The 15913-nt window shown below is 41.3% G+C and overlaps 1 protein-coding gene across 19 annotated transcripts in view; it reads left to right on the top strand.

Annotated features, from left to right (window-relative positions):
* TLE1 (TLE family member 1, transcriptional corepressor) overlaps positions 1–15913 on the top strand; it is a 98611-nt gene that overhangs the window by 22333 nt on the left and 60365 nt on the right. For 11 of the 19 annotated variants that reach the window (XM_002742804.5, XM_008994835.5, XM_078349159.1 and 8 more), the window contains 2 exons: positions 9589–9651; positions 11653–11727. In XM_002742804.5, coding sequence (XP_002742850.1) covers positions 9589–9651; positions 11653–11727 — 138 coding nt within the window. Of the gene's footprint in view, positions 1–9588; positions 9652–11652; positions 11758–15913 lie in introns of all 19 variants that reach the window. The other 8 variants (XM_008994808.4, XM_008994809.5, XM_078349144.1 and 5 more) reach the window with 1 other exon arrangement.

Below are 15913 nucleotides of genomic sequence, written 5' to 3' on the forward strand. Positions count from 1 at the left end.
TAGAGTTGCTTTGTCATTCTTTGATGGGCCCCACACTCAAGCCTGCTATTAAAAATGAATGCATTCAAGAGGCTCTGCATTAAGAACATAAACAATTAAGGGCACTTGAGTTGCTCTGCTGAGAGCTGCTGCGAAGATAGGAGAGAGCTTTCTCCGGAGATGCAGGCCCCTGCAATCTGCCTCACGAGGAGCTAGAGAATGGGAGCAATTAGTGTTGCTATCTCTGCCCAAGCAGCCTTCAGCAGGGTTTTTTTTTTTTTTTCCCCTTCCTTTCTTTTAACCCCTCCTTGTTTTCAGAGAAGCTTCGAGTGTGAAAGATGAGCAGTGAAAGGATAGTATCTAGGCCCAGTTGGAGAGAGCTCAGATTTAGAATGCTGCAGGAGCTGCCAAGTGAGGGGGAGATGGAACATAAAAGTTATTATCTGCCAGTAATTGGTGACTTGTGTTCTGATTAGTTGAGCCACTAAAGGGTTTCTGTCATCTGGTACTCTTTGTTTTGTTTTAATCACAGGCTTGAAGACGGGGCGAGATTACATTGCCATGGGTGGAATAACTTAAATGAATATTTTGTGAGGTTTTCGCAGAAGGCAAATGTGTTCCTACACCCCCGGTTTGTGTTCTTGCCTCAGTGTTTTGTAAAAATTTGTGAGAAGGCAGCCTGCATGTTGCTGCAAGGCTCTGGAGAGAGGCAGGCCTGACCTCTCCACTGTCTTGTTCTGACCTTAGGCAAGTTATTTTAATCTTTTAGTCTATTCTCCAAAGGGACCTGGTGTCCACATGAAGATGAGAGGATGTCAGAGCGCCTGGCAGGTGCCAAGCAGCGGATGCTGCTGACATAGATGGCATTGCTTTTCGAAGTGTGGTCCCTAGTCCAGGAGCCTCAGGGTCACCTGGGAACTGGTTAGAAATGAATATTGTCAGGCCTAGACCTCCTCCAACAGGAACTCTGTGGGTGGGCCTAGTCATCTGTGTATTAACAAGCCCAAGGCCATCCTAGGGCACACCACAGCTGGAAAACCATTGATAACCTCACTAACCATAAAATGTCAACTTAGAGGTACCTTCTTATTTTTTTTGAGATGGAGTCTTGCACTGTTGCCCATGAGGCAGTGCAATGGCACGATCTCAGTTTACTGCAACCTCCACCTCCCAGGTTCACATGATTCTTCTTTCTCAGCCTCCGAGTAGCTGGGATTACAGGCGCACACCACCACGAGTGGCTAATTTTTTGTATTTTTAGCAGAGATGGGCTTTCACTCTGATGGCAAGACTAGCCTTGAATGCCTGACCTTGTGATCCACCCGCCTCGGCCTCCCAAAGTGCTGAGATTACAGGTGTGAGCCACTGCACCTGGCTTTTTTTTTTTTTTTCCTTTTTAAGAGAGACAGGGTTTTCCTGTGTTGCCCAGGCTGATCTTAAACACCTGGGCTCAAGGGAGCCTCCTGCCTTGTACTGGGATTATAGGTGTGAGCCACCGTGGCTGGTCACCCCACATTCTTTTAATTTAGATTTTCCCAAAATGTGATTAATTATCCCCCCCCCCCCCACCGCCGCCAAGAGACAAAGTCTTGCCCTGTTGCCCAGGCTGGTGTGCAGTGGTGCCATCTTGGTTCACTGCAAACTCTGCCTCCTGGGTTCAGGTGATTCTCCTGCCTCAGCTTCCTGAATAGCTGGGATTACAGGCTCTGGCCACTGCATCCAGCTAATTTTTGTATTTTTAGTAGAGACAGGGTTTCACCATCTTAGCCAGGCTGGTCTCAACTCCTGACCTTGTGATCCACCTGCCTTGGCCTTTCTAAGTGCTGTGTTTACAGGTGTGAGCCACCATGCCTGTCATGATTAGTCATTTTATTGGTGTAATTATATTTTAAACAAAAGCTACTCAGACGAATTAGATTTTAACATGAATTTACTTTTTCATGAGCTATTGGCGAGCAAAGCACTGTGATGGGAGAGATTGTAAGACTGAGTAGCAGATATCCTGAAGGAGGCCTCTTGGCAAGGGAACTCTTCCTCTTCTGTGAAGGGAAAGGGAGTATTGGAAGATTATTTGCAGTGTTTTGTGTGTATAATTTTTGGTACACAGTTTTTATGCATGCATCCCTAATTTAAAAATTTTTGGTAGAGGTAGTGTCTTGCTGTGTTCCCCAGGCTGGTCTCAAACTCCTGGCCTCAAGTGATCCATCCTGCCCAAAATGCTGGGATTATAGGCATGAGCCACCATGCCTGGCTCCTCATTTTCTTTAGGTATATTAGATGTCATCTTCAGGAATTAGAGATGTGTGTGGATTTTGCTCTACTGGTGGACCAGATGGTCTGATGTTAGGTTTGATGCATCATTCTTTCTGCCTGTGAAGAATACCAAACTAGAGTTTGGCTGTGACTCATTTACTTAAGGTTTGCAATTTATAATTGAGGTTCCTTATAAAATGTCTGTTCTGTGCAGAGACCTCTGCTAGGGAAGCAAGGGCATGGTGACCCTGTCATTGACAGATGAGAAGCGTTATTTGTAGTCCCTTTGTTGGCCAAGGGATGACGCAGCCTTGGCCTTGTGCTGCTTTAGCCGTGTTTGGGCTGTATGGCCTCTCAGCAGCTGCGTTGCTTGGCACACAGGGCTGAGTTCATCAGCTGTTTCTTGTCGTGAGTATCTCCCACTTCCCTACTTCTGCTTTCTGGAGAAAGGACTAGGCAGGGAATATGCGGTTTCAAATCTTGCTTTATGATCTTGGGCAAATCATTTCCTTTAGACTTCTGTTTCTCCATGTGTGATTTGAGGATTGTAAGAGGGCTGTGTACCCAAATGGTTCCAGGTTTGCCAGCATTGTTGTGTGTCAGCGCCACTGTTGATCACAAATGTGGTGGTCTAGATGGCGCTTATCTCCCTTCCCGATGTAATATTAAATTTAAACAGTAAGTTGGCCAGGTGCAGTGGCTTGTGTCTGTAATCGCAGCACTTTGGGAGGCTGAGGCATGTGTATCACCTGTGATCAGGAGTTCGAGGCCAGCCTGGCCAACATGGTAAAACCCTGTCTCTACTAAAAATACAAAAATTAGCCCTATTTGGTGGTGCACGTCTGTAGTCCCAGCTACTGTGGAGGTTGAGGCATGAGAATCACTTAAGCCCGGGTGGGAGGCGGAGGTTGCAGTGAGCTGAGATGTGCCACTGTGCTCCAACCTGGGCAACCGGGTGAGACCCTGTCTCAAAAAAAAAAAAAATACAAAAAAAAAACCCAACCGTTTAAACAGTGAATCAAGGGCAATGATTCCAAGTCACTGGAGGTAGAAAAAAAGGGGTCACTAATAACCCTACCACCTCAGCATAATCACTGTTTTTATTTTGGATATCAACTTACGGTGCTTGGCCAAGTTCCTAATGATTTTTTTTTGTTGTTGTTTAAACCACAGTGTCTTTGTTTCTCCCCACTCCCCCTCATCGTCTAGTGAATGTATTGGCCATTTTAGCAACATTATCATAAATATGACTTTAATGGTTACTTGCCATGCCTGTGGGTTGGTATGTAGTATATTTAACCGTTCTACTAGTATTAGACAACTGATTCATTAGGAGGGCAAATGTTAACTTTTTCGAAAACTCGGCAGATGGTTGTGATGTTTTGAATTGCTGTTAAATCTTTTAGCTGGCTTTTTCTCTTTTTGCTTTGAAACTAGTGCTGCAGTGAAACAGCTTCATGCACGGAATGCTTTTCATTTGAACTATTTCCTTAGGATAAATTCTTAGCTGTGAGAAGCCTTACCAAAGGGTTTGAATTATTTCATGCTCTTGAAACACGTTGCCCAGTTGCTTTCCAAGACACTGCTACCAATTTAATGTCATCAGTAATGTATATTGTTCCAATTTCCCTGAGGATGCATCATCATTGGATTTTGTTAATTTTTTAAAAACTGCCTTAACTATTTCTGAGTGACCTACCTTACTTACAACAGAATTTGCATTTTTGTTTGGTTGCTGGTGAGGTTTCACCATGTATATATTTTATTTTTTTTGTTTTTAAGGTTGTCATTTCACAGACTTAGAAACTTCTAGTCAGAAGGGATTTAGAGGTTATCTATTTATTTCCTTTGTGTGCTTTGTTTTCATGTTCTTGCCCATGTATCTGTTGCCAGACACTTCTTACCAACACTCCACTGTGTTTTTATCTTGGCTTCCTGCTTGGTTCAAAGAAACCAGAAGATCAGGTTGCCAGCCCTCAGCATAAGCACCATTTTTTATGATCCATCAATTTGCAATTTAATGCTGGTGGAGTTTCCCCTCCCTAAGCTGACTTTGGGCAAGGTGCCATTGGATTGCTTTGAGGCCCATGGGCAATTACTCTTAAGCAGTCCTCACCCTGTTTTGAGCTTCAAACAACAGGCATTACGCACTAGTCTATGTGTAGTGGGGAAGTGTGCAGGCCCTGAGGAGTGGACTTTTCCATATTGCAGTTAGACAAGGTGTGAGAAATAGGAAAAGGTGGTGAGACTTTTAGGAATTATAGAATCCTACACTCTTAAGTTCAGCTACTCAGAAGACCGTATCTTGAATTTAAAAGCCTTACAGAATACACTAGAGTTTGATTAATTGCTGGTCTCTGAGGTCTTTAGCCATATTTCAGCTCACTTAAAACATACATATACATGAATTGTATGCCTAGCAATATATGATTTTGTTTTTATTTTTTTGTGAACAGCCTTTCTCTAGCACTGTTTGGTAATGGCTTATCTGGTTGCATCTTGGCCATTGAATTTAGGGGTGCATGGAAATTAAGTTTTAATTCATTGAGGCATGACTTTCAAAGTATATTAAATATGTATCTTGGCATCAGTTTTAGTAGGGGAGGAAGTGCAAAGAAATGTGTCACAGTATTTAGTAGGAGTCGTGTTCTAATGCTTCCCATCTTGTGTTGAGAAGGCTTTTATGTAGAAAGCTGTTAAGAAACTGTATGGAAGCTTTCTTTGTATGACATGGTGATTTTTAAGCACATAGGTTTAGTTTATCAAATGACAGTAAGTGCTATGGAGGATCTTGAAGGGCCCAGAGAAGAGGGTGTTTATTGGTGTTATGGGGGAAAGGCAGCTTCTCAGTGAATTTGAGGCAGGCCTTGAAGGACTGGGGGGATCTCTCCTGTTTGTATAGCACTTTGGAATAGTGTGCCTTAGCTTACATACCAGCTTATCAGCTCACTCGAGTTTGAAGAAACTCTGAAGTAGATTTGTGGTAATCCTGTTAAGTGGGAGATCTGGGTGGGACCCAGTGGTTTAAGTGACTTAACATAAAACACCCAGTACTAGTTTGCCAAGATGCAAACCCCAATTTTTGGATGATGAGGGCTAACTCTATTACCATATGCAAATCAGTGAGAAGAGTTGGCATTGGTAGCAATGAAAGACTGTTCTAGACAGGTAATTTGGACTCCTGCTTTCTGCTGCCTCAGTAGGCTGTGGGCATCCATGAAAAAAGGCTTGTTGGTGGAGCCTTTACCCTGCTGCTTACATTTCTGGGTGGAGGGTTCCATGCTACTATGCCTGGCTAATTTTTTTGTATTTTTAGTAGAGACGGGGTTTCACCATGCTGGCCAGGCTGGTTGGTCTCTAACTCTTGACCTTGTGATCCGCCCACCTCAGCCTCTCAAAGTGCTGGGATTACAGGTGTGAGCCACCGTGCCTGGCCCGAAAATATATATTTTGTAAAACATTGCATTGTCTGGGCGCAGTGTGGCTCACGCCTGTAATCCTAGCACTTTGGGAGGCTGAGGCAGGTAGATCACTTCAGGCTGGGAGTTTAAAACCAGCCTGGTCAACATGATGAGACTCCATCTTTAGTAGAAATACAAAAAATTAGCTGGGCATGGTGGTGTGTGCCTATAATCCCAGCTACTTGGGAGGTTGGGACAGGAAAATTCCTTACAATTAGGAGGTGGAGGTTGCATTGAGCCGAGATTGCACAATTGCACTCCAGCCTGGGCGACAGAGCAAGACTCTGTCTCCAAAAAAAAAAAATTGTGTCTGTAGTGAACACTTGTCACTATTTCCTAAATAATACAAGCATTTACCTAGGATTTACATTGTATTAGGTATTTTAAGTAATCTGGAGATGATTTAAAGTGTATGAGTAGATGTGAGTAGGTTATACGCAAATACTCCACCATTTTATATAAGGACTTGAGCATCCTTGGATTTTGGTTTCAATGGGGGAATCTGAACCAGTTCCTCACAGGTACCGAGAGACCCACCGTATTCATTGCCGTTGCTTTAATATGTATTTATTTTCTTTATTTCGTTTTTGATAACTTTAATATTATTAAAGGTTTACAAGTTCATTTCATTCAGGCTGGATCTTAACTGTCCTCTGGCCATGTTCAAGTCTACTTTGATGCCATTCTAGGTAATAACACATAGTTGTTATCATAGTTAAAGATGAGGGCATCTTTTCTTAAAGTAAATTCCAGCTAAATCAAATAATTAAGTATAAAAAGTGTAGCCATGGCACATTAGAGGAAAAGTAAGAATAGCTTTTATGATGTTGGTGTGTTCTGATCTTTACCTAAAGTCCAGCAGCATAGGAAGAAAATGCTTTCGTTTGTCCACATAAGACTTAAAGTTCTATACAGCAAAAAAATTCACATTAAGCAAGTTTGAAAGACAAGTGGCAAGCTGAGCAAACTGTGATAAAGGGTTAATATTTGTCTTATGCAAGGAAGCACCACCAAAAGACAAAAATGATTGAACAACAATGGAAGAATGGAGCTGGGAAACATACAGTGGACCAATAAATAAATGAAAAGATGTTTAACTAGAGGAAGAATTCAAATAATGCAAATAAAAATGAGGTCATTTTTTAATCCGTTAGATGGATAAGGATTAAAGAAAGGTCAACAAAACCCAATATTGACACTGGGTGGGAGAGCAGGCACCCTCCTAAACTCGTAATAATTGGTACAGCTTTTCTGCTGGGCAGTTTGGCGGCATGCATTGCAACTTAAAATATGCATACACTTTGACCTGGCAGTTTCACATCTAGGGATTCCTTTTAGAGATCTGTGTGGCGGGTTATTTGACAGCGAGTTGTTAATTGTGCAAGATTAAATGAAACATAAATGTTCACTGATATCAACAGTACTTAAACATCTATATACTTGTAGAATATGTCAAAGTACTTGTTAATAATCTGTATTGACTTGGATGGTGTCCATGACACATGTTTGAATAACAAATTGTAGAAAGGCAGAGTATGTAATGGATCCCTTGGTATTAAAATGTGTCTCTCACACTCTGGGCTTCTGTGCACGTAAGTGAGAACCTGGAATGATGGTATCCTAAAATCACCAATGTGTTACTCATGCTTATCCTTGGATGATGGACTCAGGGTTATTTTAACTTTCTTTTATATTTCTATATATACATCTCTGTGCATGTGTATGAGTTCAAAGTGAGCATATATCATTTTTAAAATTGGAAACCTTAAGTGTGAATTTCTGAGAAAAGGAATGTACAGAATGCTGTGGAAATGTAGGTAGGGAGTACCTCTGAAGAGGAATGTACAGAATGCTGTGGTAGTTAGGGAGTTGGGAGCAAGGACCTAGGTAAGATACTCACCAAAGGCATCTCTACTCCTTTGCATGCACTGAAATACATAGTGCAGAACCCTGTTGCAAAGGAAAGGAAAGCCTTGCCCATGCTTTCGAGGAGAGCCATGACCTTAAGTTAGCTTGAGTGGGTGGTTGTGATCAAATGAACTGGGTGGGGCCGACCCAGTTCTGTTTTTGTACCTGGTACAGCTGTACCCTTTTTGCATATATCTTTCTTGCTGGCTAAAGCAAGGTCATGCATGGGGTTGCTCTCTCTACCAGTTCCCCTTCTAGTACATTTTGTCCATGGCATGGTCTCTCTGTAACTTTGTCTCATTGGTGGTTGGGGAGAATTAGGTTGGGTCAGCCTAAATCCAATCCCATAAAACCAAAGACCTTGCTTAGTTAATTCAAATTGTTGTAGCATATACAAGGCTGCTGTTTTTAATATACTTGATTTTAAAGTTCTGGGTTTTTTTCTTTCTTTCTTCCTTCCTTTCTTTTTTTTTTTTTTTTTAAACAGAGTCTTGCTCTGTTGCCCAGGCTCTGGAATATAGTAGCACAGTCTCAGCTCACTGCAGGTCCAACTTTATTCCTGGGGTTTCTGCTTTGTCTTTTTCCATTCTCTATTTCTCAAGGTTGTGGACTGCGTGCTTTTAAATTTTCTTCTCATATTTCCTTTCATTGCTTAATTTAGTAATATAGGTGGCATTTAGAAGCATTGACATAATAAAATAAATATGGTCAAGGCTGGGCCTCTTTACAGATGACTTTTTTTTTTTTTCCTTTTTTAAAAAAGCAGAACTGGTTCTTCCCAGGTAGAGGAAAGCAGAGCTGCTTTGCATTGCCGTAGGGTGTTAGAGGTCTGCTGCAGGTGGATCCTTCCCTAGGCTATAAGTAGAGTACCCTCTGTTCCCTCTTGCTAGTTTTTGTCCCTTATAGCAGAGGGACTGCTGTGGATGTGGAGCTGAGCAAGCGTTTTTCCTGCCTTCTTTATTTTTTAAATTTGTTTTTATTTTTTGAGACAGAGTCTCGCTGTTGCCCAGGCTGGAGTTCAGTGGTGCCATTTCAACTCATTGCAGCCTTCACCTCCTGGGTTCAAACAGTTTTCTGCTTCAGCCTCCCAGTAGATGGGATTACAGGCACCTGCCACCATGCCCAGTTAATTTTTGCATTTTTCAGTATGGAATTTCACCATCCTTGCCAGGCTGGTCTTGGACTCCTGACCCACCCACCTTGGCCTACCAAAGTGCTGGGATTACAGGCCTGAGCCACTGCGCCCGGCTTTTCCTGCCTTCTTTAAAACAGCCCATGCTATAGACACTAAGGACACCTTTTGTTATGTTCAGCTGACCTCTGGGCCCTGTCATTGAGGTCTTTGAGTTTGATACTGAACTGTGGTGAAACTTTCTGAATATCCAGGTTATCATGACTTGACCTCACCCTCTAGACTGGAATGTTTTTAGTCATGTTTTCTCGGTTTGTTTGAAAATTTGAGGCTTAGGGAAGCTAAGAACAATAAAATCCTGTTTCAGTTGTACAAGAGCTGGGACAAGTGGGAAGGAGGTCAGCAGGCCTTTCTTCTACTCTGTCACCTTAGGCTTCATCTTTGAAAGCTGGACTGCTTTGATAGTCCTGCGGCTGCAGTGACTTCTGACACCGACTTGAATAAACTTGCAATGACATAAATGTGCCATTGTGTGCCATCATTGAAAAAGTACACTTATAGTCACTAAATTAAATGATCGTGTAGCCTTAAACCACCTAGATTTCCAACTCAATTAAACCACTCGTTATCTCTTGTTAAGTGATCAATAAAGTGTGCGATTGTGGCTTACTTTGCAAGTGGGATTAATAGCTACTGTTCATCTCAAGATAAATATTAGTAACATAACCTGGGGAGATGATTTTGTGCATACTTCCAGAGCAAGGGAGAGGAGGAAAAGTGTTAGAGGTTTGAAGTTTTATCTTTCTGAATTGATTGTGAAGTATTCTAAACATTTGTATGGCTTTGTCTTTATAGACCGAAATCGCCAAGAGATTGAATACGATTTGTGCACAAGTCATCCCATTTCTGTCTCAGGAAGTAAGTAAAACTGTTCAGCTGTTAAAGTGCAATTATGTTGCTTCTCTGTTTGCAAATTAGCTAGTTTTAAGATGTTAATTTTATCACAAGGAACAAGTGTGAAGAACATCTGTTACAGCTGAAGTGTGTAAACCCCCTGCTATTCTATCTAACACATCTGAGGGCATGCTGTAGAAATGGTGACAATAGCTCAACCCCCAAATTAATTTTTTTTTCCTGTGGAAAACTGCAAAATGACTATCTAGTGTAAAGCTTTCTCTTTCTTTAAGTAGCATAAGCTTGAGAGCTACTGATAATTCAGGTGTCCTGTATATCTTTTAAATAGAAAGCTGTTCTCATACTGACTTTAAAAAATGATTCCATCACGGTAGACTTTACTATGGAAGCAGATATTTCTTTTGTACTTACGTATCAAAGCAATTGTCTTAATGCTGTCCTTGAAGGGGTGGATGATAATAGTCCAAAATACATTAACTTACTGAGTCATAGGCATGTATGAGCTATTTTTTTTTTTTTCTTTTTGTTCGCTCTTGTTGCCCAGGCTGGAATGCAATGGCGTGATCTCGGCTCACCACAACCTCCGCTTCCCAGATTCAAGCAGTTTTCCTGCCTCAGCCTTCTGAGGAGCTAGGATTACAGACATGCACCACCATGCCCGGCTAATTTTTTGTGTTTTTAGTAGATATGGGGTTTTTCCATTTTGGTCAGGCTGGTCTCAGACTCCCCAACCTCAGGTGATCTACCTGCCTCAGCCTCCTGAAGTGCTGGGATTACAGGTGTGAGCCACTGCGCCTGGTCATATGAGCTCTTTTCTTTAGTTGCAAAGTCATAGAGGTTTAATCTTAACATTCTTTGATGGGGAGATCTCTTTATATGAGTAATCTATGAAATTGACTCAAGACTATGGTACTTTAGCTTTGCCTTGAAAAGTTTACCTTCCTTTTGGATATAAGCTAGTAAATGCTGTAGTGTGTTCTAAGTGTGCATGGGATGAATGCATCTTCAGACAGGGTGGAAAGTGTATTGGCCTAGGATTGGAGTACTGGGTATCCTGGTTGGCGCCTGTTGCTCCATGCTGGATGGTCACCGTCTCATTATTGTTGTAACAGTCTCTTCCAGCATAACCTTTATCTGATACCACAATAGACTTATCTGCCTATTGAATGTAATAAGTTGTTAGACTTTAGTGATTCGGGGCTCTAAGCTACATTCTCAGGGCTTCCAAAGTAACTTTATGGCTTTGTTTTTATTTGTGGGTAGAGTTGGGAATTGGGAGGTGTGAGGTGAGTTTCCATCTCTCTGAACTGAGGCTGGAGTCCTTCCTTTCCCTTCTGGAGAGTAAAGCATCAAAAGACTAAAAGAATGAGAGGAATTCCAGGAGTTTCCAAAACTGACTGGTGGGTCAAAATTGGTTGATCAGACAAGTGATCAACAGGTTTAATGTTTAAGTTTTTAGGTATTAAAATGGGTATTAAACTACCCATTTTTATTTATTTTTTAAATAGAGACAGGGTTTCACCATGTTGCCCAGGCTGGTCTTGAACTCCTGGGCTCACCCTGTCTTGGCCTCTCAAAGTGCTAGGGTTACAGGCATGAGCCACTGCATCCGGCTGTAAAATGAATATTTTAAAATTGCCGTAAAACTTGTGCCCACACTTACTGTGAACCTCTTTTGTGAACAGGGGTGATCTTCCAAATTCTGTTCTATTTATTTTCTAAGGTCCTATGTTGTCATTCTTTATGTCCTTTTTGTTTTCTACCATTCCAAGCTGAAATTTACAGTCAGAAGTAGTGACTGGTGGTGTTTAGAAATAAAGGGGAGTGCCATTCTCAGTTTTTCTTTCCATGTGTTCTGTGAAGATAATGTGTGGTTGAGAAGTGATGCATTTAAACCCTGGTACTTTAGCCTGCATTGCATATAGCATTTGACTTTTTGTTGTTAGAATGTACAGTGAAGTTCTTGGCTGTTGCTAACACCCTTTCTTCTGCTTGTTTTCAAAGCATCAACAACAGGTGGCCCAGGCTGTTGAACGTGCCAAACAGGTGACCATGGCGGAGTTGAATGCCATCATCGGGGTACGTGGCCTACCAGGTCTACCTCCTACAGTGTGTATAACCAGCTTTCATTTCTTATTAATTTGATGGTTGTGTGTGTGTGTGTGTGTGTGTGTGTGTGCACGCACCCGTGTGTGTGTGTGTAAAATGTGTAGTTTGATGTTGACCTATTTTATAAAGGTGGGAGGAAGAGACTTGGGGTGTGTTAAGGTATATAGAGGAAGAGGGCTTAGTGTAAGGAAGATGACAGGAGAAGCATTTTAGGAGGGGACAAAAAATCTGTTAATTAAAAAAATTCTTTTTAAACAGATTAAGGACTTGTTATTTTGCCTAGGCTGGCCTGGAACTCCTGGGCTCAAGTGAGCCACCTGCCTTAGCCTCCCAAATAGCTGGGACCAAAGGCAGGCACCTCCCAGCCCTAAATCTCCTTTTAAGTGGGAAAATAAATGTAGTTCATCCTGTGACACCTAAACCACCTATGCTTCATTAGTCTAGTAAATATTTAGAATTTTAAATACTTTTCTCACTTCTATCTTATAATGTTGGATGACAGTGAGGGCAAAATAGGTCTCTGAATTATCCTTTCATTTAGTTATCCTTGCTTTTTGCCTTTTGCTTTTTAGGGTATTCGAACCTATATAACTGTTGGCTCCTGTTCTTTCTTGTGCCTCTTTCATGAATTTTTTAAGTGGCACACCAATGAAAAGAGCGCTCGCTTGCTGTGGAAAAAGTGTTAATTGTCTGCCCTAGTGCTCCCTGGCCTTTCACCGGGGTTCTGCTCTCCTCTGTTGAGTTCAGTTAGTGCTCTTTGCTGGCCACTCGTTGTCAATCACAAGTCATTTGCTCTGCATTAATGAATCTGGTGAAGCGTGTGTTCCATCCCCTGCATGAGTTCATCCCCTGCCCCCCACTCAGGACCTCGGATGGTTCTCATGTGTTCGTCCCCTTCCATACTAAGCCAAAGAAGGAGCTGAAACAAGGGACCATCCTTTCTGATTTTATTCATATGTGAGTGCCTTGAGTGGATTCAAATCACTCATTTATCAATTTATGTTAATTGCTTGTGAGATGATGCCCTGCTGGTCTTTATAGTTCCCTCAGACACTTTGTAATGATAATTAGACATGCTGCTGTACGGATTAAGAGTGCCATAGTCCAATGACGGCCACAGACAATGGAACCAGTTAATCCATCAGGGCTTAAAATTACATCCCAACTGGAGATGGAGAAAAAACATAAGAGCCAAGGAGGATTAAAGAATGAGCCTCAGCTTGAAAACTCTCCTTTCATCAGTTTCTCAATTGCAGATCTGCAGTTGGGTTGTCTGTGGTAAGCTATTGGCAGTCAATTAGGTGAAATAAACTGGGAGGGTGACCTTCATTTCCTTTTAATAGCTTTTTCCTCCCTGAAATGGGGAGCTTCAGTGGATTTTCAGCTTAAATTTTATTCAAGCTGCTTTATTACACTTGACAGCTTAGCTCTGCATAAACAATTCTCCCTCCTCTTCCCCCCAGATCCAGGCACTGCCTTCCCCCTCCTTCAGTATCACGTTTTAGACTGTTACTTAGTGGGCTCTCTAATCACTTTCAACAAAAAACACAATTACATCTGCATTTGTCTGCTGCCTTCTGTACCCTTTTCTTGTGTAATGAATTGCTTTATTTCAGAGATCAAATCAAATATTCACTGGTACTTTTGCATGTACTGTGTTTGATTAGCAAAGACTAATAGTGAATTGTACTTGTAGCTCAAGCACAGAATTTTTTCACCCAAATGAATGAGAATGGAAAAGCCTGTTTTGATTAAAGGAAAACATATGCAAAGCAGTTCTCAAGGACCCAGTTAAACTTTGTGGAACATGTTTGTTTTCTGATAGGCTCTAAATTTCGACATACAATTTCTTGATGTTAAAACTCTGACGTTTAAATTCTCAAAGGCGCCGCCCAGCTCCTGTGAATTTCCTTTGCACCTACACTTTAGGAAGGAGGAAATCATATTAACCAGATGTTCATAGGTAATACCCATTTTGAGCTAAATCGGAGAATAAAAATAGCAGATCTTTTTAGAAGGGTAAATGAATTTCTAATTTTACGAATGGCTTTAGTCCAGGAAAAATGTTGTTGAGGTTATTATAAAGGTAGTTTAGCTCGGGATGCCGTGGCACCAATAAACCAAAGTGGTGAATTGGGTGAAACGGAAGCGAGACTTAGACCCATTGCATGTCTTTGGCATACTGGCATGTGCGGTTTTTATCATTGCAATTTTTGGATTAATATATGAATTTATGTCAGAGGCTCTTTTCAGGTTTGTAGTGATCAATAATTATCCCACACCTTATGTTTCATGCTGTGGCATATGCTTGATTTTTGCTTGAAAGGAATTGTGTGTGTCCTGGAAAATTGAAGTAGCATAAAATTGGGTTGACAATTCAGTGGACCTTCGCACCCCTTCATTGAACATGCAGTGTGTCAACCTGTCTCCCCAGAGGGTAGGAGGTACCGGGAGACTGTCTGTTCCTACAAGCAGCAGCTGCGGGCAGAGTAAATGCAGCCTGGTTTGATAGCAGCTGTCAGTATTGTTCGGGGCCCGACTTAGGGTAAAGAACAATGGGAGAGGCCATGCTCTTAGTCTGCATCCACTTTCAGGCTAAGAAAAGAAATAGTAATTTAACGGTTTAGACATCTATTACAAGTGTGAAAGATCATGAAAGAGTACCCTTTAAAATGCAAATAAGCCGAAACATTCTCATTCCCTTTAAGGTACAATCAAGGAGCTTTACTGCTTGCTTGACAGGGCTAAAGATATTTCTCTGTATCAAACCTGGAAAAAGTAAGTCTTCTCAAGGACATCCAGCTTCTAGGTAAGCTCAAGGTATGTCCTGGGCCTCTGGCTGTTCTTTGAGGAGGCAGAGAGAGGTTATGTTTTTTCTCTGCTTGTTGAGTGTATTAACAGTGCTCATTTCTCACCAGCATAGAAATTGTAGTTCTCCTGTCTGGCAGAAGATACTGAATTTTAATTCTTTCTCACCATAGCACCTGCCTTCAACTTACATAGAGTATTGGTATTTAAGAAAAATTAGCTTCTTCCATATTTGATACTGGAGAGACTATTGAAATATTTTCAAAGATCTTTTTTTGACAGTAAATTTGATGACTGGCAGAATAATAACTATAGCCCTACTTTTTGATTTGCTTCTTACCAATTCTTTTGCTATTAAATGTGTTGCAGTCTTGTCACAATGAAAAGGATAATTTATAGTGGAAATAATATGTACAGGTTTATTGGATTTGACACACAGCTCACTCGGGCCTTAAAACACAAGTTGCATTGTGGGAAGCGAACTTACTCATTTGAGACCTTGAGTTTTTAGATCATGATCATCGTTAACACCTTAACAAACATTTTGTTTTTGTTTTTTTAAAATTTCTTTTAAGAATAATCAGAACAAAATTGGTTATTAAATGTTGTAAGGTCTTACTTGTGGAATGGCTGATGGCTACCTGAATGCATGGAGAAATGAAAGACTCTTCAAGCCCACTTCACTTTATTATTTGGGGAGTTTGGAACTAAAAGCTCTCCTCTGCCTGCTCTTACAGATACTGAATAATTGATTTCGATTGGGATCAGAATTTCAAATATTTAGTGTTCTCTTTACATCACAGATGATTGAGGGATAATATGGAGAGATAGATACATATCTGTACACACATAGATTTGTTTTTTTCAGTTGATGTATAATTGTAATATAGTGAAATGCACAGCTTGATTTTTGACACCTGTGTATACCTACCTGGTAACCCACATTCTACAATAAGGGGGTAGTTTTCAGAACCCCAGTGAATTCCTTTATTCTTACCAGTGTTTTCCCCTTCCCCTGAAGAAACGGTTGCTTTTTTTCCCCCTTTCTTTTGGCATGTGAAAGAAGAGCTAAAGATGGTTGGCTTTTTTTTTTTTCTTTTTGAGGCAGAGGTTTACTCTGTCATCCAGGCTGGTGTGCAGTGGTGTGATCTCAGCTCACTGCAATTTCTGCCTCTCAGGTTATTATTCTGCCTCTCAGCCTCCCAAGTAGTTGGGATTACAGGCATGTGCTACCATGCTTGGCTAATTTTTGTATTTTTAGTAGAGACAGAGTTTCACCATGTTGGCCAGGCTGATCTTGAACTCCCAGACTCAGGTGTTCCACCTGCCTTAGCCTCCCAAAGTGTTG

This window comes from Callithrix jacchus, chromosome 1 (genome assembly GCF_049354715.1).
Source record: "Callithrix jacchus isolate 240 chromosome 1, calJac240_pri, whole genome shotgun sequence".
Classification (NCBI taxonomy): Eukaryota; Metazoa; Chordata; class Mammalia; order Primates; family Cebidae; genus Callithrix; species Callithrix jacchus.